At 42.2% G+C, this 24,998-nt stretch overlaps 1 protein-coding gene across 2 annotated transcripts in view; it reads left to right on the forward strand.

The window, feature by feature from the left end:
* Window positions 1-2,576: 2,576 nt before the first annotated feature.
* Frem1 (FRAS1 related extracellular matrix 1) overlaps window positions 2,577-24,998 on the forward strand; it is a 61,077-nt gene continuing 38,655 nt past the window's right edge. The window contains exons 1-5 of one of the 2 annotated variants that reach the window (XM_035439826.1): window positions 2,577-2,718; window positions 5,400-5,544; window positions 9,194-9,335; window positions 12,666-12,861; window positions 18,132-18,396. In XM_035439826.1, coding sequence (XP_035295717.1) covers window positions 5,402-5,544; window positions 9,194-9,335; window positions 12,666-12,861; window positions 18,132-18,396 — 746 coding nt within the window. In that variant the 5' untranslated portion in view covers window positions 2,577-2,718; window positions 5,400-5,401. Of the gene's footprint in view, window positions 2,719-5,399; window positions 5,545-9,193; window positions 9,336-12,665; window positions 12,862-18,131; window positions 18,397-24,998 lie in introns of those variants that run through there. The other variant, XM_035439827.1, reaches the window with a different exon arrangement.

The following is a 24,998-nucleotide window of genomic DNA, read 5'->3' on the forward strand; positions in this document are numbered from 1 at the left end:
ATCTATTTATTATGTATACAACATTCTGCTCCCATGTATATCTGCACACCAGAAGAGGACACCAGGTCTCATAATGGATGGTTGTGAGCCACCATGTGGTTGCTGGGAATTGAACACAGGACCTATGGAATAGCAGTCAGTGCTCTTAACTTCTGAGCCATCTCTCTAGCCCCACCTGCAGTTTTTTTTTTTTTTTTTGAAGAAAATTCCTTGGTAATATTGTAGATGAATTTACCATTTTGTAAATGAGATACATGACCACACAGTCAAGGGGGAAAAGTTTCATAATGAAACTCTATAAAGATGGAGAACCACAACATTTTTTTTTTTTAAGTTGCTTGACTAAAGTTCTTAAGGGTGGGGAGAGTGAGATACTGGCAAAAGTTATTCAATAGGTTTATCATTATGAATTAATCTGAGATGATTTTTGGTCTTTAATTAAAAAGGTCAGATAAGAGCAGCATTGTTTTTGTCCAAATATCACAATGTACCTGCAGGAATGGTCCCTGCAGAGGCAGTGGGAGGAGCTGGAAAGAAAGCATAGGCTCTTAGGAAGTGATCCTCTTGCTGTGAAGGTAGCCTGCTGGCCTTAATTCTTTGTGGTTCTTGTTTCCTGCAGTTCAGCAGCTCTTCATGGCCCTCCCTTGACTACACTATTGGTAGACAGGCCTTCCCAGCGCCTCCTGACTTGATTCTTGAGAACATCTCTACTATCTCCACAGTGTAGCAAGTGGTCTTGCAGATCCCCAGCAAGCACGTGTGGAATTTGTGTACTTTTATTACTTAGATCTTGCTGTATTTCAGAAGAAAACCCAGATATTTCTCTGCCCAATCCTCTCTCTGAGAAAGGGAAAAAAAAGGCAAGACAGCCAAGTACCAGACTACCAGACTGCCATTTTTAAATGAGTAAAGCCTTCTTGAAGCAATAAGAACTCCACTGTGGTGTATGTATCTCTGTCTCTGTCTCCCTCTCTCCCCTCTCTCTCTCTCTCTCTCTCTCTCTCTCTCTCTCTCTCTCTCTCTCTCTCTCTCTCTCTCTCTCTGTGTGTGTGTGTGTGTGTGTAGGAGTCTGTCAAGTGTCCTGCTCTGTCAAGGTCTCCCATTTAACCTGGATCTAGGCTAGCAGGCAGCAAGCCCCAGAGATCTTGCTTTCTCAGCCTTCCGTAGTCCAAGGCTGTAGGTGCTCTGGCAGCTACTACACCCAGCTTTTTAATGAGTGCTGGCTTTTCATTGGGAGTTGGACTCAGCTACTTGAAGTTTCATAGCAAGAACTTGTACCTGCTGATCCAAGTTCCCACACCTGAAATAAAAGTATCTACTGTGATAATAAAAACTTAAAACACCAAATATTGAACTCAGAAGGTTATTAATAACAGTTTAAAAAGGACATGAAATTGGGAAGAATATGGGGGCTCTGGGAGGAGTAGAAAGGGATAATGACAGATGAATATGATCAAAATGCATTGTATAAATATATGAAATTTAAAAAATATTTTTAAAAAGAAACACCAAATTTGTTCTGGTATATGCAGTAGATATTTGCTACTTCCAAAGCAGGTTGAAACCTGAAATTTGTAGAAACAAGGACCAAATAACCAACTAGTGTCTGAAGTAGAGTCCAGATCCACTTTTCCACTGAACTCGCCTGACTTCCAGAGAGTAGGCAGACTTATGCTTGGTTCTCCCAGCACCAGCCTTTGAATCACTAACAACATAAATTGTCTAAATTTTACAGAAAATTTTTGATTATATGTGTTTGTGCACAAAATATATGTTAATGATAAGCAGCATGCATACCATAGCCCAAATGTTAAGGATGGAAGGCAACTTTGTGGACCTATTTCTCTCGACTTTTTTTTTTTTTTTTTTGGTTATTTTTTTTTTTTGAGGCGGGGTTTCTCTGTATTGTTTTGGAGCCTGTCCTGGAACTCACTCGGTAGACCAGATCACAGAGATCCACCTGGCTCTGCCTCCCAAGTGCTGGGATTAAAGGCATGCGCCACCAATGCCTGGCCTTCTCTCCACTTTTATGAGAGCTTCAGGAATTGAACTCCCCGTTGCCAAGGCTTGTGTGGAGAGTACCTTTACCTATCGAGCCATCTCAGCAGCCCCACCCACATAGATGCTTTAATCACGAGCCCTACATTGTGTATGGAACTAAAGAACACTTTGAGTCTTTAGAAAAGATCTGAGGAAGATGACTAGATTCCTTTTTACATTCCTGTTTACTGGAAATTTCATTTTCGTTTTCTAGAACCCAGTATCTGAAAATGTCATGGGAAATTTGAAATAGGAAATCTTCATATAAGTGGGGTGGTTTTTTTTTTTTTTCTTTTGCAGCTTTTCAAAAGAAATGGAGAAAAGGCTCTATTTCCCACTGCTGACTTTGTTGGCTTGCTCCTTCTCAGGTGTGTGAGGGTCAGACAGCAGAGCTGGATTCTTCTATCATCGCTGCTGCTGACAGGGACATCCCCAAGGACCCCTTGCTCTTCAGCATCACTCACAAGCCCCAGCATGGCCTCCTCATCAATGTGGCTATCAGCAAAGAGTCCCCTCAGATCATGCCGCTGAGTCATGAAATTCACAGCTTCTCCGTGGACCTTCTCAAGACTGGTAGACCATGTTCCACTTCTATTCACCTGCTCTTGGTGATGCAGTGACTTAACCCACCCACGTGTATGCTCTAAAGTTTTAATAGTAGGAACAGAAATTAGCTAGGTGGGTACCAGAGATGGGGTGGGGGGGAGAAATGAGCTGTTGATCAAAAGGTACAAAGTTTCAGTGTAACACAACAAGGTTTCCGACATCCATGTGTCCACTGTGGTGACTGTAGCTAGTATGTGATATGTAGTGTAGCTGGACATTACTAATAGTACACACATGCAGACAATAATGAGGGGAGGTAGTGTACATTAGTGTGAGGTAAGTATGTCACAAGTTGCACATTTATCAAAATGGCATGTTGTGTTTCGTGCTTACAAATTTTTGTTAATTAAAACATAAATCTGAAAACTGTTTTACCCCACTAAAGATACTAACAAATCATAGAAATAGGGGGGAAGAGTATATACTTTATTTGTTAATCTCTTCAGACTGAGTTATGGGCTCTTGGTTAATGAGGGGCATACAGCCTCAGCCAGACATTGTAGATGGTTGAAGCTGCAGTGGGATGTTTTCTTTGACTTTTAAAATACCATTAACAATTATATTGGTGATTATTGGTACTTTAACACAGAATTTTAATCATAATTTAAAATTTCTTTTCCAAACGATTGAGATCATGGGACTAAATTTCAAGAGGCTTGCCTGCCAAAATTTCCACAGTTGAAACAAATATAGATCCACATATAATAACCACTCATTAGTCTCTGTGGAGATAATGTGTTCTTTAGGGAAATGACACACTGGAGCAGCCTGAATTGTTTTTTAATTACTTTTTAAACAACCTTATCCCATTTTCCTTGTATAAAAATACTTTGAAAATTTGAGCAAGTATGCAGTTCTAGAATTAGTGCCTAATCTCATAGTCCTTTCTTCGATCTGCATTTCATTCCCCCAACCTGGAAGACCTTCCCTCACCTTGGGTTGACTTAGATGGCACCTTCAGATACAGCTCTCTCCTCCTACCTATTCTCTGGGCTTTGTTCTAGCACTTTTTGGCTTTTTCCCTCCTGTCTTTCAAGTATTTGTTTCTCTAATTAGAATGTAGTCTCTTTGTTCCAAAGATTATTTTGTAATAGTTGCAGATGCCATCTCATGTTTGAATCTGAAAAGCCAATTCATAGTCTCAGTTTTTGTGAATAGTGAAGAAATAAATTCTGGAACTGCAAGACTAATATGACCAATTCAGTTCCCATGTGCTACAAATAATATTGTTACAAACATAAGGAAAATAGCTTAAAGTCTATTCTCAGGAATATCTGATTTTTGTTGATCATTCATTCATTCACTCGTTCTTTTCTGAGCTGGGTTAGATGATGAGTGCCTGTAATTCTAGCACCGAAAGAGCCCGAGGCAGGGGGATCAACAGCCCAAGGCTTTCAAGGCCACCCTTAACTACATAGGGAGAGTTTTCTAAAGGGGAAAAAGACAGCTTAAATTTTTTACATGTATTTATTTATTTTGTGCATTTTGGATGGCATTTGTGGGTTTCTGTATGCTGTAGTTGACATGTGGAGGTCAGAGGACAACTTGTGGGATTTGGTTTGCTCTTTCCACCATGTGGATTCTGGGGCTCAAACTCAGTTGTGAAGACAGGACCCTTCACTTACTGAGCCATCCAAAGGCCCAGGACAGTGTTTTGTTTGTTTGTTTGTTTGTTTTTGTTTTTTTAAGATTTTATTTATTTATTACGGATACAACATTCTGCTTCCATGTGTATCTGCACACCAGAAGAGGGCACCAGATCCCATTCAAGGTGGTTGTGAACCACCGTGTGGTTGCTGGGAATTGAACTCAGGACCTATGGAATAGCAGTTGGTGCTCTTAACCTCTGAGCCATCTCTCCAGCCCCGCCAGGACAGTGTTTTTAAAAAGAAATGTTATCAGATTAAGTAAGTGTCATATATGCAACGTGTAAGTTTGGACAGCCAAACCAATTCAAACAAAAACTAAAAATTGGTTCCAAGAATGCATATTTTGATGACATTTTTGAAAGTTAGGTTTTACAACATTTTATTTTTGGCTCACTTATCGCTATATTAAAAAGAAAACCAAACAATTTGAATATATTATCACAATCATCCCACCCCTAAACATACAGAAATTACCACCCCCCCATCATAGCAAGTAACTCATAATCACTTCATTTACATTTTAAAAAGTACCTGGAATACTTTTGGCAACTACCATCTTTGGCTGTATGGAAGTATTATGTTACAATTTTTCATAGCTGTGTCCTACTTTAAACATTTTTCATTTCTTGGAATTAATGCTCATAGGTCAGCAAACATTTTGCATAAATCCATTAGTATTTATAGAGCCTTGTAGTACCTTTTGAAAATAGTAAATTAAAGTTTTCAGTGGAATATCCAAAGGACTGTTGGGTAGGATTGAAAGAAACATGGCTAAAGGTAGTTTTGGTAGTGAAGTTTTGAACTAATTAGGATTCTCTTTGGTGACTGGCTCCAGATAGATCATACTTTAATTTTCCACACATAATTCACTTTCCCAGATTGGTTTAAATGCTGTAATACCTTTGTTCTTACATGGTTTGTGTGGTTTCCTTGTTTTAAAGAAGGAAATTTAATGGGTTATGAATGACTCCACAAAACATAGTTCATGTCACTCTAATATGCTGATTAGTGAGCCCTGAGAGCACCAAGACCTGATGTTAAAATAGAGTATCTCTGATATGCGGATGGCTCAACCAAAGAGAGACTGTCCTTCTATTCTTCCAGGAATGAAGCTGGCCTATGTCCATGACGACTCGGAGAGCCTTGCTGACAACTTTGTGATTCAGCTGTCTGATGGGAAACATAAAATACTTAAAACCATTTCAGTCAATATCACCCCAGTGAACGATGAGAAACCAACACTAAGCAAGTAAGCTGCCTGAAGGGACTCACTTCAGATTTCCACAAGTTCTGTGGCACTAGGTACACAGCGAGAAGCAAGGCTTCCCTCACACTCATCTTCCACAACTGCCCTGCCACTCAGGCATCAGGACCTCCAGTGTAAATGCTAGGGAATGTGACCTAAACAATTAGTCTTTAAATGATTTGATCTTTCTCTGAAAGTTAAGTATAAAAATAAAATAACTGAACATATACTATTAAAATGCAAGTGTGCATGTGCATACTCTCACACACATGTGCACATGTACACACACACAAAGTGCAATTCATAACTCTACTGAAGGGTGACAATGTTAACTGCCAACAGTACTCACAATAGATTTCATCAAATTTTTAACTGAAAGTGATCAAGGGAAATACTCAGTCCCACTTGGTTCGTCATCTTGGTACTTCTTTATCAATCTGTACTACATCCCATATGGATCAACACCCCACTATCACATATCAGAATGCTATGTCTTAGAATTCTAGAGTTATGAACTGTAAAACTTGTTGGTAACTCCTTTGCATAGGGTTGCATTTCTATAGTGCCAGCAATTTTTTGCAACTATCAAGTGTCACAGTTTACAGACAGCAAAGATTTTCAGGAGGCCCAGCAGGTCTTTAGGGCTAGTTACAGACATGTGTCTGGCTCTTGAGGTTTCTGCTGAGATGCCCTCTTATTTAATGGTGTAGCCATTGAGCATTAAGTAGACCATTGGAGTTTCATCAGGCTAGGAACACCTTCCTGGAAACCTTTAAGTTCCAAAGTCTCCTGGACTATGTAGGGAAAAGAGACCAGACAAATCCCCATCTTACCCTGTCAGATCTTCACTGTTTCTTCTACGTGCCAAATGCTCCATAGAAAGTGTGATGGAAAATGCTGATAATAGTGTTTGGAAGGCTGCTTCTCAGACACTAGCTCTACTAAGAATATATAGGAAATGTCTGTGTCCTCATTTCAATACTGGAATTGACAATTCATATTGGCTTGACATTCATTTATAAATGTGAAAGGTGCTGTAATCCTGGAACCCAGTAGGAAGCAGGATGAATTCAAAGCTAGCCTAGGTGACACAGTGAGTTTGAATCCAGCCTTTCCTACATAAGAGGACCCAGAATAGTGGGGAGGATATTATGTTGCTAGAAATCTCTTTGTCATCATCACTTGAAGAAGAGAGCAAGATGAAAGCTTGTGTTTATTAACTACTTAGTAGGTGGCAGACACTTTCCTAAGTCCTTCATACACTAGATTATTAACTGCTCAGCCACTCACTGACCAAGACCAGAGAAGGGAAGGCGTCTGTTCACTGCAGAGCTCCAGCCTCACTGCTAAACCCCAGCAACAGCTATCACTATAAAATCCCCAAATCTCTTTCAACCCTGTTTCAGAAGCCCTCCTTTGTAATAATAATAATAATAATAATTGTAATTATCGAACCTATTTGTAGGCTACAGTGTGACATTTTAATACGCGTGCATGAAGTCATTGATCAGATCTGGATCACTTCCCTTTCCTTTCTCTTCCTCTTCCCTTGTCTTCAGAGGAAGAAAGCAGAGGTTCTTTTTTTCGTTTTTTCTTTCTTTCTTTTTTTTTTTTTTTTTTTTTTTTTTTTTTTTTTTTTTGGTTTTTAGAGACAGGGTTTCTCTGTGGCTTTGAAGGCTGTCCTGGAACTAGCTCCTGTAGACCAGGCTGGTCTCGAACTCACAGAAATCCACTTGCCTCTGCCTCCTGAGTGCTGGGATTAAAGGCGTGCACCACCAACGCCTGGCGGAAGCAGGGGTTCTTCCTTTCTCTTCCGTCTGTGTTGTTTTAGTAGGACTCTTACTTCTCATTCTTTGCCTCATGCTGCAGCTCTCCACCTTCTCCTGTTTCTTTTCCCCCATAGCTCAGTAGTTAAGAAATCTTGCGTCAACGTGACTCAGACAGCCACTTAGCAGAAGGGTGACCTTTTACATGTCACATCACTTCTCTCTGCCTTTCCTTTACCCTCTCAGTGAATGGGATGATGCTAGCTAGCATCTTTTCACAGGATTGTCACAAGTAAGCTATGTAAAAGTGCCTGAAAGTCTGTACACAGTGAGAGGTCACAACTATTCTTTGTTGTCATTGGTACAAGCAGTTCTCCCCATTCCAGAAACACGAAGACAATCTGATGCCTGCCCTGTTCATTTCTGCCAAGGGTAGCTTGGTCTTTGCCAGCACTTGACTCCATTTCTTTGATGGTTCCTTTAGATGCTGTGTTAGGTGCTTCTGTCCCCAAGTTCTGGCACAACAGCCCACCTGTCCTGTGCATAGCAGTAACCCAGACTGTCATTGCTGACATGTAATTCTGGCCCTCTCTTCTCACCACACTCGTCTTCCTCATAGTGACTCGAGGCTGCTTCATCTTATAAGAAGTCCCACTAATCTCCATAAGCCCCAGGCAGCAAATCCATCAGCTCTAGAATCTTATGGTTGGCGCATGCTCTCCACTCCGATCAAGAAGTTGCCAGTCCTGGGTTAGCAGGGATCCCTCCTTGAATGAGAGAGGTTAGAATGGAGTGTCAGGTATTACCTTCTCTGCAGAAGACCTGGTGCTTGCTGAAGTCAGTTGGTTAGACTTGGTTCTTGGTTCCAAGGCCAAGGATTTCAAGCACTCCTGTGTTTCTCAGAACCAAAGCTGTGGAGTCAGACAGTAGTCGCATGTGATGTCACTATGATCCCAGGGGAGAGCTAGAACACTGGTAGATAGAAACCCCCTCTCCACTTGGGTGAGGCCAGGGGAAGATAGCAGTGCCCACATGGAAGCTGCAGCTGTCACTGCTCCATCTGCTCTTGCTTCCAGTTGGCTGTCCAGACGTCTGCCACCAGGCTGGTGGCTCCACTTCTTTGGGAAGAAGAGCTTGAAAAGACCACATGCACTAAAACCTTCTCAGGAGGAGGAAGAGGACATTAGAGGACCACAGATAACCCAAGAGTATCAGCAGCAGGAGGGCACTCAGACTGCCCTTTAGGACACTATATAAGTCACTTTCAGTAGGGTTCTGTCTGTCTAGTTAGAACTATAATACCTGACCTACTTCTTCATGGAGCATTAAGCATTAAGTAAGCATTAAGTGAAAGACTAGAAGCAAAATCATTATATAAACTACATTTAACTTAGAAGATTGTAAAGTTCTACTCCTGTGAACAACGAGAAGAATCTCTCACGTAGCACCCTAGTCATGGCTGCTGGCTCACACCCCTTTTCAGACTTTGGTATACGACTCACAGTTTCCAATACTTTGCATGTTAATTATTGTTTCTTAATTCTTGAAGGTAAATCCTGTGATAACCAATATACATGCCCCCTGATGAACTTGTGCCTTCCATTGTAGGGAGATATTGTAGCCCCGCCTCCTAGGAGCCGTTATAGGTGTGCCTGGCTACGCCTGTGAGGGTGTGGTCAGGGGAGATTCAGGATGACGCGTCAGCGGGTATTTTTAAGGGGTGGCAGACACGTGGGGAGCCCCTTCTCTCTTGCCTCCCTAGCTGGCTGCCTCTGGGCACGCTCTGGCTTATGCATGGCCGGTATTACTTCAATAAAGATATTTTAACCTGTAACTTCATGATATATTCCATTTTCATATCAACATGGGCATTTTCCTTTCTACAGGAAGGCTGAAATATCAATGACCATGGGAGATACGCGTGTTCTGTCTAGTGCTGTTCTTTCAGCCATTGATAAAGACTCACCCAGGGAGACGATTCACTATTTATTTGAAAGACTTCCCCAAAATGGGCAACTTCAGCTTAAGGTAAGTGGCCCTTGAACACAATTATTTCATTACTTACTATCATTATTTTTAGTGCTTTTGCATTTTAAAGATGTATTTATTTATTATATATAGTGTTCCTCCTGCATGTATGCCTGCAGACCAGAAGAGGGCAACAGATCTCATTATAGATGGTTGTAAGCCAACATGTGGTTGCCAAGACTTGAACTCAAAACCTCTGGATAAGCAGCCAGCGCTCTTAACCTCTGAGCCACCTCACCAGCCCCTAATTAATTATTCTTTAAATGTATGTGTACCTGTGTGAATTTATATGCACCATGTGTGTATAGGTCCCCGTGGAGGTCACGTTCTTTGGGGCTGGATTTATAGATGGTTGTGAACTACCTGATAGGGGCTCTTAACCACAGAGCAATCTATCTAGCCCTAGAGTGGCCCTTTAACCTTTATTTCCCAAAGCAGGTGTAAATTTCATCAACACATACATTCGTACAATTGAATTTATTCTCCAATAGGCATGTCTTTCACTCAAGAGCAAAACATTTACTTTCCTTTTGCCAGGAATTTTCTTTATCAACTTGTAATAAATTCCACCAATACTGAGGTTCTTCATTGCTTCCTTCTCCGAGAATTGTCCCTAGGTCTGGAAGGAAGGACCTGCCTGACTTCTAAGGAGAAACCAGCATATTTTGGGGTGCCTACATTCCCACCAGACATTTTTTTTTCATGTTGATCCATGTAACTTAGCTCTTTTTTCTTTTTTTAGAATTCCTCTTTTCAATCAGAAACTTTTCAAATCTTTTGCCCCTCCCTCTTCTTTTCCTCCCTCCCTCTTCTCCCTTCATTCCTTCCTAACGTCTGTGCTCTCCCCTCCCACTCCTGTACCACTCTCTTTGCCTCTCTCATTTTCTCTGCCATGCTCTAAGCCAGCCATTCTCAGGAACGTGGCAGCATTTAAATCTGTCTTCATTAATGGCTTTATTTTGAAGCCTTTCTGCCCAGCCTCATGCAAATGTGTGAGAGAAAAAAATCTCGAATCAAAAACTACTCTAGGGAGTAGGTTCATGTGGTGATGGTCTTCCCACCCCACTCACTGATGGCTGGCATGTCTTAGTAACTGCTGTATCTGAGTCTGGCAAACTACACAGCAGTAGGTCAACATTCCTGCATTTGTATATATTCCCAAACTTTAATAGAAAGGGAGAAGTGTGGAAACATGAAGGCACACGGAGGGTTAAGTCACCGGTTTTGGTGCTAACTGTTCTAGCAGCTTGCTCAGGCCCTCTTGATTCCTTTCAGTCCTGTAATAACAAATTTCTAATCTATTCAGATTGCAGGCATGATGCTTAATCATTAGTCTGACAGGAATCACAGATCAGCCACTTGAGAAGGTCAGCTGACTCATGGGTCAAAATGTTTATTTGAAGGGTGGCTAGAGACCAGCAACAACCTCCAGCCAGCCTCAGTGTGATTGCCTGAATGCTTGAGTCTTAATCTAACACAGGCTCAGTTTAGAATAGAAAAGCAGCGAGGATTCTTTCTGTGGGGAACAGCTTGATTGTCACAGAGTATGGGTACCACAGAGAGTCAGAGAGAAGAGCAATCACTGATTTAAATTGAGGTACAGCTGTGTCCTTATTTCATTTCAAAGTGTAATGAAGCAGAAACGCACACGTTTGGGTGGCTTGGGGCCTGAGTTGCTTCGGATATGAGATGATCCAGATGGGTCCAGGGTCCCAGCAGGCTGCACACCATTTTCTCACACCTCCCTCAGGCTCACTGAGGCTGGCTGACTGAGGCTAGGGACTGGGCCTCCAGGCCTCCTGGACTCTCAAGACTCCTTGTTTGCTTGTTAGCTCTGCTTCATATTTTGTTTTCTCATTCTCGGTTTCTCTTTTTTTCTTCTTCTTCCTTTTTCTGGCATCAGATGATTCTGTCAAAGTCAAACTCATGTTTGGGAATGCAAATGAAGAATTAGAAACAAGAGAGCAAATGATGCCTTCCCCTGCATTTATTTTCTAGGACAATTATTACCAAGAGAAGTTAAATCGGATCCTATGCTGCCTGATTTAAAAGGGTCTAATTGAAAGTCTATACTTGCAAATCGACCTCATAAAAGAAGGAACCTAGCTCAACTACTGCAATATAAGTAACCTTACCCAGTGGACCTGCAGTAGAACATAGGTTTGCAAATGTCATGTGGGCAAAATATTAGAGAAGAAGAAATCCCACTAAGTAGAAGAGCTCAAAGGAAGTGATGATGTAGTGGGAGTGATGTAGTCCAAGACTTGCTGGGAACTGGGGGTAGATGAACAGCAAAAAAGAAAACACAAATGATTTAAATGTGGTTTAGTCTGTCAACCAGACAGGTAAACTACAGCATCATTTATATTGTAAATCACTGAAGATGACATTTTCCTCCAGTTATACTGCATGACTTTTGTGAGCCATTCTTAGGAAAACCCATGGTTGGAACTGAGGAAAATTAAAGTAGGGTTATTATACAATATAGGATTAGTGTTTTATTCCCTAATACTTTTCTAGTTCTTAGCCAGTCTGCCGCCATAAAAGCTTTTTCTAGCAACAACAAGCCACAATTTCTGCTCCAAACCATGCAAAACACATGCTTAACTAGGGTTGATGAGTTGGGCTTTGAAGATCTTGATGGAAAATGTGGATGACACTGAGTTTATACCTTCTACTGACCGTGTGTGTGTGTGTGTGTGTGTGTGTGTGTGTGTGTGTGTGTGTGTGTGTGTGATGGGAATCTGATGGCTTTCTTTAGGTTTTAGTAAGGCTAGACAGTGGGCTGTGGGGAAATGCTAGTGCATTCTGGTTTTGCTTTCCCCACTGAGCTTTGAAAAAGAAAACAAAAAACAAAAAAGGAGCCTTTATTAGTTGTATAAAAATAAAAACTAAGATAAATAAAAAGAGGAAATTCCAAAAGAAACACATTTAATTTCTAAGCAGCCCATTCCAGGGGCTGATTGCCCACCTGCTCTCGTTAATTGGGCTATTTCATCAGCCATGATTACTGATGATAAATACCTCAGAAATACCAATGCTGCCGAATGACTTTGTCAAAAGTCCACTGGTTGAAGCTGTTTTCATCCAAGGTCTTAAATTATTTTAATATATTTCTTTGAGAAGAGAAACATAACATTTCTTTGAAAAGAAAACATACTCACTATTATTTTAATGTATTTCTTTGAAAAGAAAAATTTAAAAATAGGTAGCACCTAGTGTAGAATTTCCTCCCAAGAGTTCCTATTAGGGGTTTTCAGGGCACAGGGGAAATCTCCTCTAACATATCGGGGGAAGCCAGGGCGTCTGGCTCACTGTGGCACTTTTCAGATAGGAAGGGACTGGGTCCCTCTCTCAGCTGGCATGCAGTGTACCCAGGAGGACGTGGACCTGAACTTGCTGAGATATACACACACTGCCAAGATGGATTCCCAAGATGGAGACAGTTTTACTTTCTACCTCTGGGATGGGGACAACAGGTCACCTGCCTTTGACTGTCACATCATCATTGAAGACTCAGGGAAAGGTAAGACTACATTTACCCAAATTCCCCGGGACCAGGGTTGTCAGTAGAAGTGAGCTGGTGTAAGAGGCCAAGAGCCTCTCCTGACTTCCACAGGCTTTGGGGACACACCTGGTGCACAGACACACACTCAGGCAAAACACCAACATACACAAACAACATAATACAAAGACATAAAGGAAAAATGTTTAACAAAGAAGGATGTGAGGTCTTGATACTCTATTGCACTGCTCCATAATTTATGACTGTGATTTACACCAGGAGGTTAAGAATCATATCTTGTTCACAATCCCAGGGTCTCAACATTTTCAGATTAAACAGTCTTTGATCCTTATGTTTCCTTGACTGAATGCTTCCTTGTTTTGCCTTGGTTGAGGATGCTTAGAATTAAATATAGTCATTTAAGTGTAATTTAAATGAAAAAAGCTATTTTATGTGTGTGGTATAATTACAATTGTCCTGCATTAATTTTTTCATCATATGAGTTAATATTTCTTCAGGGGCATATTTACATTTTATTTATGTGTTTTCCAGCTATAAAATGTGTTCTGTGACTAAGGATAATCAGTAGCTAAGCTAGATGATTTTGAATACATTTGTTCTTCTCTGTAAAAGCATCACTGTACTGGTTCGGTTTTGATAAAATCCAGGAGGAATGAGCCTCAGTTGTGAAACTGCCTCCATCAGATTGGATTGTAGGCAAGTCTGGGGACATTTTCTTGATTGGCGATTGATGTGGGAGGGGCCATCCCACTTTGAATGGCACCAGCCCTGGCCATGTGGTCCTGGGTTGTAGAAGAAAGCAGGTTGGGCAAGCCATGGGAGCAAGACAGTAACCAGTGTCCCTCCATGGCTTCTGCTTCATTTCCTGCCTCCAGTTTCTCTACCTTGAGTTCCCTCAATGATGATGGACTGAGCTGTAAGCTGAAATCCTTCCCTTGCTCATGTTGGTTTGGGTCAGTGTTTTATCACTGCAGCAGAAACCTAACTAGGACAATTGTGTACAAAGGATGTTCAGGTAAATGGAATAATACTAGCATTTTGGCATAGGCAGGTGATTCTTATTGACTTAGCTTCACAGCACAGGGGAAACCATTCCACTGGTATCCAGAGCATCTCCTGTCCCATCACTGCCTCATCTCTGAGGCCATAGTCACTTGGAAGCAAGAGGCTGAGAAAGCACTTATGGGCCAGGGTCTCACCAGCTGTGCTCGATGGCAGCTCTCCCTTCTCGTATGCCTTCTAGTGGCTGAAGCTTAGTCATAGACTGTGTTTGGGGCAGTTGGGCAATAGAAACTTCAGCATATACCCAGGAAAGAATGGCACTAGGCTACTGAGGGCCTCACCGCACTCTATCATAATTAATATTCAATTATTTTTAAAAGGATTTATTAAACCCTGTAAAAGTAGATAGATGTATTTATCCATTAAAATTTATGAAGCTCATATTTCTCTTGCTTCTTTGCATGGTGTTTATCACTGTACAACATTGTATTCTGTGTTCCTGTTGTTTTATTTATATTACTTAATATGACATTCAGAAGTTGCTTACTATCAAGTATAACTTTTAAGATACCTGTTTATATTTTTTACTTTTTTATTGTAAGTGAATGAGCTTTGCCTGCATGTATGTCTGTATGTGTGCCTGGTTCTGGTGGGGACCAAAAGAGGGCATCAGATACCCTGGAACTGGAGTTACAAATGGTTGTAAACTGCTATGTGGGTGCTGGGAATTGAATCCAGGTCCTCTGAGAAGAACCAGTGCTGGGAACGGTTGAGCCGTCTCTCCAGTCCAAGAGTAACTTATCTCAAGTAGAGCCACATTGAGTAGCTGGTCGTACTATCTCCTTTATACAGAGCATGTGCTTAGCTCTGTCTAGAGCCTATTATAAATAGCCGTTAACCTTCCAATTGTGATATGTGTGTTCTGATCTCCACAGTGGCAGAGAGGATGCCATTAGGGGATGTTTAGGATGCATAGGTCTGTAGTTTAACTGTATCCATCCTCTGCCTTCCCAGTGCTGAGGGGCTGGTGCTCTACCTCCTCCTAGCAGTATCTATGCCTCTGGGAAAAGTGCCCTGGGGCATTTTGAGTTTCCCTGCAAACGTTTGTTTCTCTTACTGCCTTTAGTGTGTTTATCACCATTACCTCAGAGCATCTGCAACTTAGGTTTTCATTTGCATTTAGAATGGTCTTTGATTCCTGCATCTCAGTTGGAGATAAAAGCTCAGTATGCCCAAAATACCAGTCTGGTCATTTGAAACAGAATTCCGTAATCTTGCCCCGCCTGACATTTTGGAATGAATAATCTTTGTTGTAGAGAATTTCCTTGTGAATTGTGGTATGTTTAATAGCATAGTTGGCCTCTGCCCAAAAGAAGCCAATAGGGTCTTCAGATAATGACAAGCAAAGACACCTCTTTTGGTTGGACAGAGCTCAATGCTTAAGAACATTTGTTGCTTTTGCAGAGGGCCCATGTTTGGTTTCCAGGATCTACATGATGGCTCATAGCCATCTGTAACTCAAGTTCCAGAGGATCCGACACCCTCTTTTGGCCTCTACAGGAACTAGCCACACACACACACACACACACACACACACCACACACACACACACACACACACACACTTTATTTTCACTTTTGTTTGCTCAAGAGGTTTGTCTTAGTTACTTTTCTATTTCTGTGAAGAGATACGGTGACCACAGCAATAGTGGGACATTCGGTTTCAGAGGGTTAGTCCATGGCCATCACAGTGGGGAGTATGGCAGCAGCTGGTAAGCATGGCTCTAGAGCAATAGCTGAGTGCTTACATCTCGTCCGGAAGAGAGACAGCTAACTGGGTTGGGGGTGAGGGGATGGGGATTGGTTGTTGTTTTGTTTTGTTTTGTTTTTTTGAGACTGGGTTTAACAGTGTAGCCCTGTCCATCCTGGAACTCACTCTGTAGGCCAGGCTGGCCTCAAAACTCAGAGATTCATCTGCCTCTCTCTGATCCCCAAGTGTTAGGATTAAAGGCCTGTCCCTCCACACCTGGTGGCTTTGGTGTTCTTAATCTATTTCAAATATTTTATCTTTCTTGGTGGATTCTCACCCACTCAGTGCTGACTATTGAGGATGAGATGGTGCGGTGCAGTGATTATGAGTTGTGCTTCTAGCCAGTGACTTAGAGCCACTTCCGGCTCTGCCTTTTATTAACACATAACCTCAAGCAGTAAGTAGCATCTCCACACCCCAGATTTCTCATCTGTAGCCTGTGGGCTTTGTTGAAGCTCCTCCCCTCTGTATAGCTGAAAGTACAGAAGAGCCCAGTACTACTGTGCCTGACACAAAGCAGCCCTGCTCATTTTTATTGTTTACTTTTGTTGTGTTGTTAAAAATTGAGCCTTGGTCCTTGTACATGTCAGGCAATTACTTTATCACTGAGAGACATCTCCAACTCAAAGTTTTATATTTTAGATATGATCATTTTTAATGGATCTCTGGTAAATGAAACTGGATTGTAGTCCCTGGTTTGTGAAACATCTTAAGCATGTGCTAATCACACACCTATCTCCCTCATTCATAAACTCAACTCATCTATGTATTTTCCTTTCTTTCTTTTTCTTTTTTTTTTTTTTGTTTTTTTTTTTTGTTTTTCGAGACAGAGTTTCTCTGTGGCTTTGGAGGCTTTCCTGGAACTAGCTCTTGTTCCAGGAACTCACAGAGATCTGCCTGCCTCCGCCTCCCGAGTGCTGGGATTAAAGGCATGCGCCACCATTGCCCGGATGTATTTTCTTAAACATTGTAAAATAAGTGTATTATAAAATGTGCCCTTGATTCTTCTGTGAAGTATTTGCTCCATCCTTTTAACTCATCCTTTTCTTGTTAGTTAGAAAGGCCTTCCCACAGTAGGTTAGTTTTGACTTGAGCACAGTTTGGCCTTGGCTTTTTATATTTGCTTTAGACATCATATTAGTCACAGTCCCTCTTGCTCCGATCAAATGCTAAGAAGCAACTTGGAGGAAGAAGGGTTTATCTTGTCTCATAGCACTAAGGGGACAGTGAGTTATTGGAAGGAGGGAGGCATGGTGGCCCGCATAAGGGGGCAGTGCGTTACGGTGGGGGAAGGCATGGTGCCTCATAGTACCAAGAGAACACAGCATTATGGTGGGGGAAGGCATGGTGGTGTGAACTTGAAGCAGGTAGCTATCCATTGTGCATCCACAGCCAGGAAATGGAAAAATGAAGGCTGGTGATCAGCTTGCTTTCTCTTTTTATTTATTCTGGGCTTACCCCATTAATGATACTGCCTACATTCCAGGTGAGTCCTTAGCAGTTAAAATTTGTAGGAACACTGTAGTAGACGTACCCAGAGTTGTGTTTCCATGATGACCCTAAATCCAAACAAGTTAACAATGAAGATTAATGATCTTTTTTTTTAATTTAAAAAGTTTTGAGAATGTCATACATGAATACTCTATTTGCAGCATCTCCAATTCCTTCCATTTTGTCCATGTACCTTCCATTTCCTCTCAAATTATTGGCTTCTTCTTCTTTAATTGCTATTGCTACATATATGCATGTGGAACCTGCTGAGTATGTATGTGTGTTTAGGTCTGACCACTTGGGATTGGAGAACCTCATCGGGGGCTCATTCCTGGAGAAGACTGGTTCTCCTACTTTCAACAACCATTAATTACCTATTGTTCTCCATCTAAGGGTTGATCCTTGTGAGATTTCCCCCCATACACATTGGCATGTCAACTGGTATTGTCATTTTTGCAGGTCTTGTTTAGATAACCATAGTGTTAAGATTTCATGGGAGCAGCTTTCCTCTCGTATATAGAAGACACTATCTCAGAAGCTATTCTGATCATCCAACTTAAAGTGTTTCTGGCCCCTCCTCCATTATGTTCCCTGAGCCTTAGGTTGCAGTGTAAATATATTAGGTTTGGGGTTGTGTGCCCCAAAGGCAGTTAGGTGTTCTCTGCATTTTGACAGGTTGTGGATTTCTGAAATGGTTTCATCTCCTGCAAAAAGAAGCATCTTTGATAAGGGATGAGAAATTTTGTAGCTGAGTAACACCATTGACAGCTTTTCTCGCCGGGCAGCAAGCTCCCCCCTTTGACAAGTGGGGAACCAGTCCTCAGGGAGGAGGCTGGAGGAGCTATATCCAGATCATGTTCACCACAGTTCCTCCAGGTCCTGAGTCTGAAATGTGTGGTAGCTTCCACAATAGGAGTATCAAGTACTTTTTAATATGAATCTTAACCAAAATCTCCTTTGCCATTCAGGTGATATTGTCATTCATGCAAAACCACTCGTGGTAGCCAAAGGTGACAGAGGTTTCTTGACAACTGCCAGTCTCCTGGCTGTGGATGGAACAGACAAGCCTGAGGAACTACTCTACCTCATCACTTCCCCACCTCGTTATGGCCAGGTGGAGTACATCCGCTATCCTGGAGTCCCTATCACCAGCTTTAGCCAAATGGACATAGCAGGACAGACAGTCTGCTATATACACAAGAGCAGGGCAGCTGTCTCCAGTGACAGCTTCAGGTAAGCCCATGACATTTTTCTAAACCTGTCCTTGAATTAATGCTTAGGAAGACAAAAGGAGTGAAGTTAGTAAATCATCACTATCCATTTTACTATAAAATCTTACATAGCTGAAGGATACATGAAACAGTGTGATCCTTCAAAGGAAGGAACATTGAGTCCTTTTCCAACTCTTCTTTAGCTGCATTTTCTTCTGTTTCCTGACTGTAGGAAAGGTGAAAACATGCTATTAAAATGATAGAAGCAATGCAAATAACCAGGGCATGGTTAAAAGCTAAGTGTGATATACAGCTCTGTGCTCAAGCTCTCCTCTGAAAGGAACACAAAGAAACGAGAAGACACTCTCTCCAGAAAGACGTAGAAATGTAATTTCCCCTTTCTGAGTGCATTTTTCTATCTGAGGAAAAGGCACATATTAGCATAATAAATTTGGCATGAGCAGACACTGCCTTTTGACACAACATGTTCCTGTAACTATATCATAAATCACGTTGTCACAAAGTGGATCATATTTCCCCATAGAAACTGTGTTATAATTGGGGACTGTGCACCTGCTCAAGGATTCAGCATCAAATAAATCATTGGGATGAATAACGATCTGGGGTGAAAAGGCAAAGATACAACACTAATGCAAATCTGCAGTCATTTAAAATGTGAAAATTTGTTCCTAGTCTCACAAAGCAGGGGAAATTCTGAGGGCTCTGTCTAGTGATGGGAAAGTTGGCTGGACTTGTGGTCCTTGATAAAACGGGAGGTCCAGGCCAGGTGTAAGGACTGGACAATCGTGGATTAGCTGGTGGATATTTCATCTACCCCTTGCTTTCAACAGTTAGAGAGCATTAACTTGTATGCCATATACAGGACTTCTGATCCCAGTAAGATGTTTTCCATGTCTGTTTAACCTTCTGCATTGCACTACAAAGTAACATGGGCATAGCAGACTCCCATAATATCCAATGGGTTATAAACTCCCGTAAACACCCACCGCCCAGAAAGGCCCCAACATTCAAATACCTCTCTTCTCAGTTATATTTTACCTTTTAAAATTCCTGCTGTGGGGAGCTGTGTCAACATTGGTAAGGATGATGTTGCTTGTTATTTGAGCTTTAAAAGTGATTTCTGAGGGATGGACTATATTCATCAGTCCAGTGTTAAACAACAATAACAAAAATATCAACAGATATGAACTAGTATTTCCTTTACCACTCTCTCTCTCTCCTCCTTCCCTCCCTCTGTCTGTATGTGTGCTCATGTGGGAGTGGTACATGAGTGTGCAAATGCATGTACATGTGGAATGCAGAGAGCATACCTGAGTGTTGTTCCTCAAATGCTGTCCATCTTGTTTTTGAGTCAATATCTCTTATTAGCCTTGATCTTACCCAGCAAGCCAGGCTGGCTGGCCAGTGAGCCCAGGAAGCCTCCAGTGTCTGCCTCCAGCACACACCAGTACACCCAGTTTTTTTTTTTTTTTAATTTTTTTTATTAGCTCAAATTAGGAACAAGCTTGCTTCACATGTCAATCCCATCTCCCTCCCCTCCCCCCAACCCCCCAACCCAATGTGGGTCTTAGAGTGCAAATTTAAGTCCTCATGCTTTTGAATCGAGCTCTTTACTAGCTGATTGATTTCTGCTGCCCCCTCTGTCTCTTTACTGATGTCCTAAAACAGGAAGATAATTCTTTAGTTGAGCAATCTCTGTCTGAGTCTGTGCTTGAGCAATGTTGGGTCAGAAGAGAACACATCCTCTTCTTGCTGGCTCTTGTGTATAAGTGGTATGTTGCCATTGTGAAAATAGAGGCTCAGGGTCACGTATTGCCTTTGTGACTCACAGCTCCATGGATTTCATCAAGTTACACAGCCACTTGTATTGTTGCTCCTTCTATGGGCCTGGATAGTGTTCACTGTACTTGTCAAACAGGGTCATCCGGAGGCTCAAACGGATTAGGCTTGTGAAGTACATACAACACCTGGCACATAGGAAGAACTGAATTAGCACCATTGTTGTTTATTTTATTCTTTCCATGGCCACCATCTCACCTTCTGTCTTCTCATGATCATGGAAGAATAAGGAAGGTTCAGACAGGAGTGGTGTTTGCTCATTCCTGTGTTTGCTAAGGGAAGCGGGTGCACTTTGGTCTAATTCATGCCTGTCAGAACCAAAGCTTTTGATTTTATAAGAATTTCTTGGGTCTCTAGCTTTTTCTATTCCCTGTTTCTCTAGTCAATGCCCGCAGGCCTGTCAGCTTTGGACATCGATGGCTGCCTGAGGAACCAGTGAGTGATTGCACACATATGTATGGAAGTGAAGGCAAGGTGCTAAGATGGCAAAAACCTAAACCCAAGTGGCTCACTTGAGTACTAGTGATCCTCTGAAATGCTTGATTCCTGTCAGCAAAAGTCACCTTAGCTGGCATTTTAAAGCTAGTTCTCCTAGGAGTATCTACTTCCTTTAGCTCATTAGAGAGTTACCTTGAAGAAAAATCTAAATTCTTGGGCCTTGTGCCAGTTGGGTAACTCCAGTCCTAGCTGGAATCTTGTCTTTGAAAGGCTCTTTAGGAAACTGATGCCTTGGGATCGGCAACCCCAAACTGGTCTAATCCATTGCTCTGAGTGTATTCCGAACCTCTGTGAGAGTTTCCAGAAGGCCTGCCAGGCCCTCCTGGAAACACAGAGAACTAGGGGCCGCTTCCAAAGGGCTCTGGGGTCCTCGCCTCAATGTACTGAAGGGACTTCATGTTGTTTTGTTTCTTGTCGTTCTTTTTTCTACTTGGTTTTCACACTGGGTTTCTTTGAAGATTTTCTTTCGGCAGAAATCTGTGGCCTGACTTTCTAGAGACAGTGACTGGGTGGGGTGGGGGTGGGGTGGTGGGGATGGTGGGAGGAGTGAGGGGGTCTTTTCTGATGCAAAGGTGTGAAACTGTGTGGGCTGAGAAAGAAGCTGCATGGAAACAATGGCCTGGGGAGTGAGAGGCTGGCCCTGCTGGCTTACCACCCATCAGAGTGGTTCCCAGGGGGACCCCTGGTTGGTGTGGGTATGCTCTAGCGGTGCTTTGTGCTCAGCTTCCTCTCTTTAACAAAGAGTAAGAGCTCTAGTCTCTATGCCCTTGAGGAACATCTACCCAGGATTTAAGAAATTGTTTTCTTGTTTATATTTTTGTGGCATTTATGGAATTGAGATTATTAATATATGTTTCTGGCTTTAGAGTTAAATGGTTTCTTTCTAAATGCATTTACTTAAATAGAAAGATGGATTAAGCAAAACAAACAACAAACAAATTGAGCAAAGCAGCAAAATCTAAGAGTGAAGGTTGTACAGGCTTGTGGTCCTCACCAAGATGGCCTTTGAGTGTTGCAGGATTAGAAAACAGGGCTACAGGGAGGAGTACACAGAGCAGAGAGCATTTACTTAGTCCAGAGCCTTCCTTTACTGTGGGGACGATCCTCTAGTCTGAACACCCATATCACCCTGACAGGGCTCCAGACACTTTCTGTATGTCTTTCCTGTTGGCCTCCATCCACCATCTTGAGAATGGTGCTCTTGTTACCAGTTTGTGCCCAGGACTCTAATGTTCCAAGAAGTAAAGGAAGTTGCCCCATTTGAGGTAACAACCGAGAGCTTATTTCAAGTGTAGTATTCTTTGCGCTCTACCTTTCTTGTGTCAAAAATTTGTGGAGACTCTGTTTGTGCAAAGGAAGCCCCTCGATGTGTCCTTCTGATCTGGGGCCAGCAGTTTTACATATTTATAATGGAAGAGCCTCGCATCTGCCCAAGATCCACATTTTAATCTTGTCATTTCGCTCACCCAATCATGGGCTGCTGTGTTGTTTGTCAGGTGGCTCGAAACCAAAGCCGAGTGCCTGTTTTAATGAAAGCGTGATCATGGTGCTTTTTAAAAATTAAATATATGCAACCAATCTAATCACCTAAATTTATGTTGCTTGCTGTTAAATTTGGCAAGGAATTTGGCTGGGTAAAAGAGATGAATTCTATGGTAGAGAATTTTCCCCCTTTCTCTTTTTAATGCAAGATGTGGCAGCATTAATTAAATAGGGTTTAATGGTTGGATTTTACCTTCTGCAAAAATATTTTGTGAATCATAAATTTCCCCTGCATTGTTTGGTGCTGCTGGCCTGGAAGAGAGATTTGGCAGCCCACGCTAGGACAGATGACATGGAGCGATTAGCAAGCTGACTTCAGCTGCTGGCGGCTGGGTCCTGAAAGAGCATGTTAATGTCCTCCATTTTGACATGCCGGCTGGACTTTTTTTTTTTTCCTGAGGAGCTGGCGCTATTTATGATTCCATTTTTATCTTTTAAATGCCATGACAGATGGCAGATTCTTCAGCCAACTCTATTGCCAGGAAATGCAGGAAGCTTGACAGCATTGTGGTAATGGTAAAATCAGACCAGGCAGGCACCCCCAGACAAATCCAGAGTCATTCCCCAAATTTCATGAGAATGCTGGTCATCCTGGCGGCATCTTTTCCCTGGGAGGTGGGGAACAAGGGAAATCAAACAAAATGGACCCGCAGAAGGAGCTAATGCCTCCATATGGCCATCCTGCTCACCTCAGAATGGACACTATTGACTTACAGAATGTGTTTACAGGGTTTTGAATGGAGGCCTGGGCAAGTGTCTTCGCTCGCCTTTTGCAGGCAGAGGCTGTGTTGACCTTGTTTCATTGCTGTGCTAGTTTTACTCTGATGGGAATCCAAGCAGAGCCGCTCATACTCTCTCTCTGTCTCTGTCTCCATCTCTGTCTCTCCCCCCTCTCTCTCAATGCTTCTTTGCCAGCGAATGGCTTTCACTTTCATCACTACACATGAAAGTGGAATGATGTATTTGATTCAGTCATGTTTAGAAATTGCATCTTTTTTCACCCCTGACTTATTAGCTTTAGGTCAATGCAGACAGCTGCTTCGGTGTCCCAGCTGGGAGCACTGGCCTCAGTAAATGTATTTCTGACTCTTCCATGGTCCCTGGCCTGCTCACCCTCATTCCCATCTGTCAGATGGCACATTGCCTATTTCCCAGGTGGTCAGATTCCCCAGCATCAGGAGGGGAGGTGTGTGAGAAGGACAACATGGCTCAGGAGACAATTCCAGTGCCCTCACAGAGGTCATGTTTGGCCTTGACACTGAACTTCGAAAACCTGTCTTCAAAGGACATTTTCCAGAACCGCGTCTCCAGTCAAGTATTAAAAATGGCCACCCCAGAAAAGCCAGTTACTCACTATGACTCACACTAATGCTTGTTGCTCCCAATGCGTTTCATCTTTTCTTTTTGCTGTCTTCTTCCTTTTTAGCTAATTTTTAATAGCCTTTTAATGGGACACAAACTCTTTAACTCTGCAAGTCATGCTAATATTCAATATGCATACCGTGAAGCTGGGGATATGGCTCAGTTGGTAAAACACTTGCTATGCAGGCATGAGGACCTGAGTAAAAGCCAGGATGGCGGCACCCATCTGTAACCCCAGTGCAGAGTAGGAAGAGACAAGTAGGCAGATCCCTGGAGCTCACTGTCTGCCCAAGGTTGCCAAATTCACAAGCTCCAGAAGCATAGAGAGTCATTAAGGAAGATACCTGATGTCAACCTCTAGCCTACACACACATCTGTGCACACATACACAGGCACCCACATACACAAGTGTACACACCCACAGGGACACACACACAGATAACATGGAATAAAATTTAAAAAAACTTAAATTTTTCTTTCTTCAACCTATGCACATTGATGCTCCATGGAAATGACATCCTTTTTAAACTCAGATTGGAGGAACATGGAGGGTTTTTTGTTTGTTTGTTTTTGTTTTTGTTTTTTGAGACAGGGTTTCTCTGTGTAGCTTTGGAGCCTATCCTGGCACTCGCTCTGGAGAGCATGCTGTCCTTGAACTCACAGAGATCCTCCTGCCTCTGCCTCCCGAGTGCTGGGATTAAAGGCGTGCGCCACCAATGCCTGGCCTGGAACATGGAGTTTTTACTTTATTTTACTTAGCTATTTTAACTTCGGGGACATGGATTGCTTATTCTACGGGTCACATCATATTTTCCTTGAAGCAGTCTTTGTGAGTAGCTAATTAAAAACTCAAAATATTTAGCCTTCCCTGAACCTGGAAACTACAGTAACATCTATCCTGGCAAGAAATGTCCACAGGCATGGCAGTGCAACAAATGTCATGGGAGTAACCAGTTGCTTTCTGGTTGGATTTAAGTCCCACACCACGAGATGAAACTCATGCTCAGTACAATTAATGGAGCCCAAAACCATGGCTGGCTAGGTCATAGGCCCTAGGGGAAAACCTACTACAATTATTCTGCTGAAGAGACATAGTCATCAACCACCCCCTAAGTTCTCCTCTTATTATTGATAGCTGATTTATATGCTCAGAAAGCACATTTTATATGCAATCTGTTAGGGAACAGAGGGTCATTTCACTTGAGAAATGACAGAATAGACAACCAGTGTATCTTTCAGTTCTCATAGACAGCTCCCCCTCCACACCCCCAATAGATGGTGATTAATACAGACCCACAACTGGTCAATGTGTGGAAAATAAAGGACTGTGGAGTGCTCAGTTCCAAATAAAACATTGACATC

This window comes from Cricetulus griseus, chromosome 2 (genome assembly GCF_003668045.3).
Source record: "Cricetulus griseus strain 17A/GY chromosome 2, alternate assembly CriGri-PICRH-1.0, whole genome shotgun sequence".
NCBI lineage: Eukaryota > Metazoa > Chordata > Mammalia > Rodentia > Cricetidae > Cricetulus > Cricetulus griseus.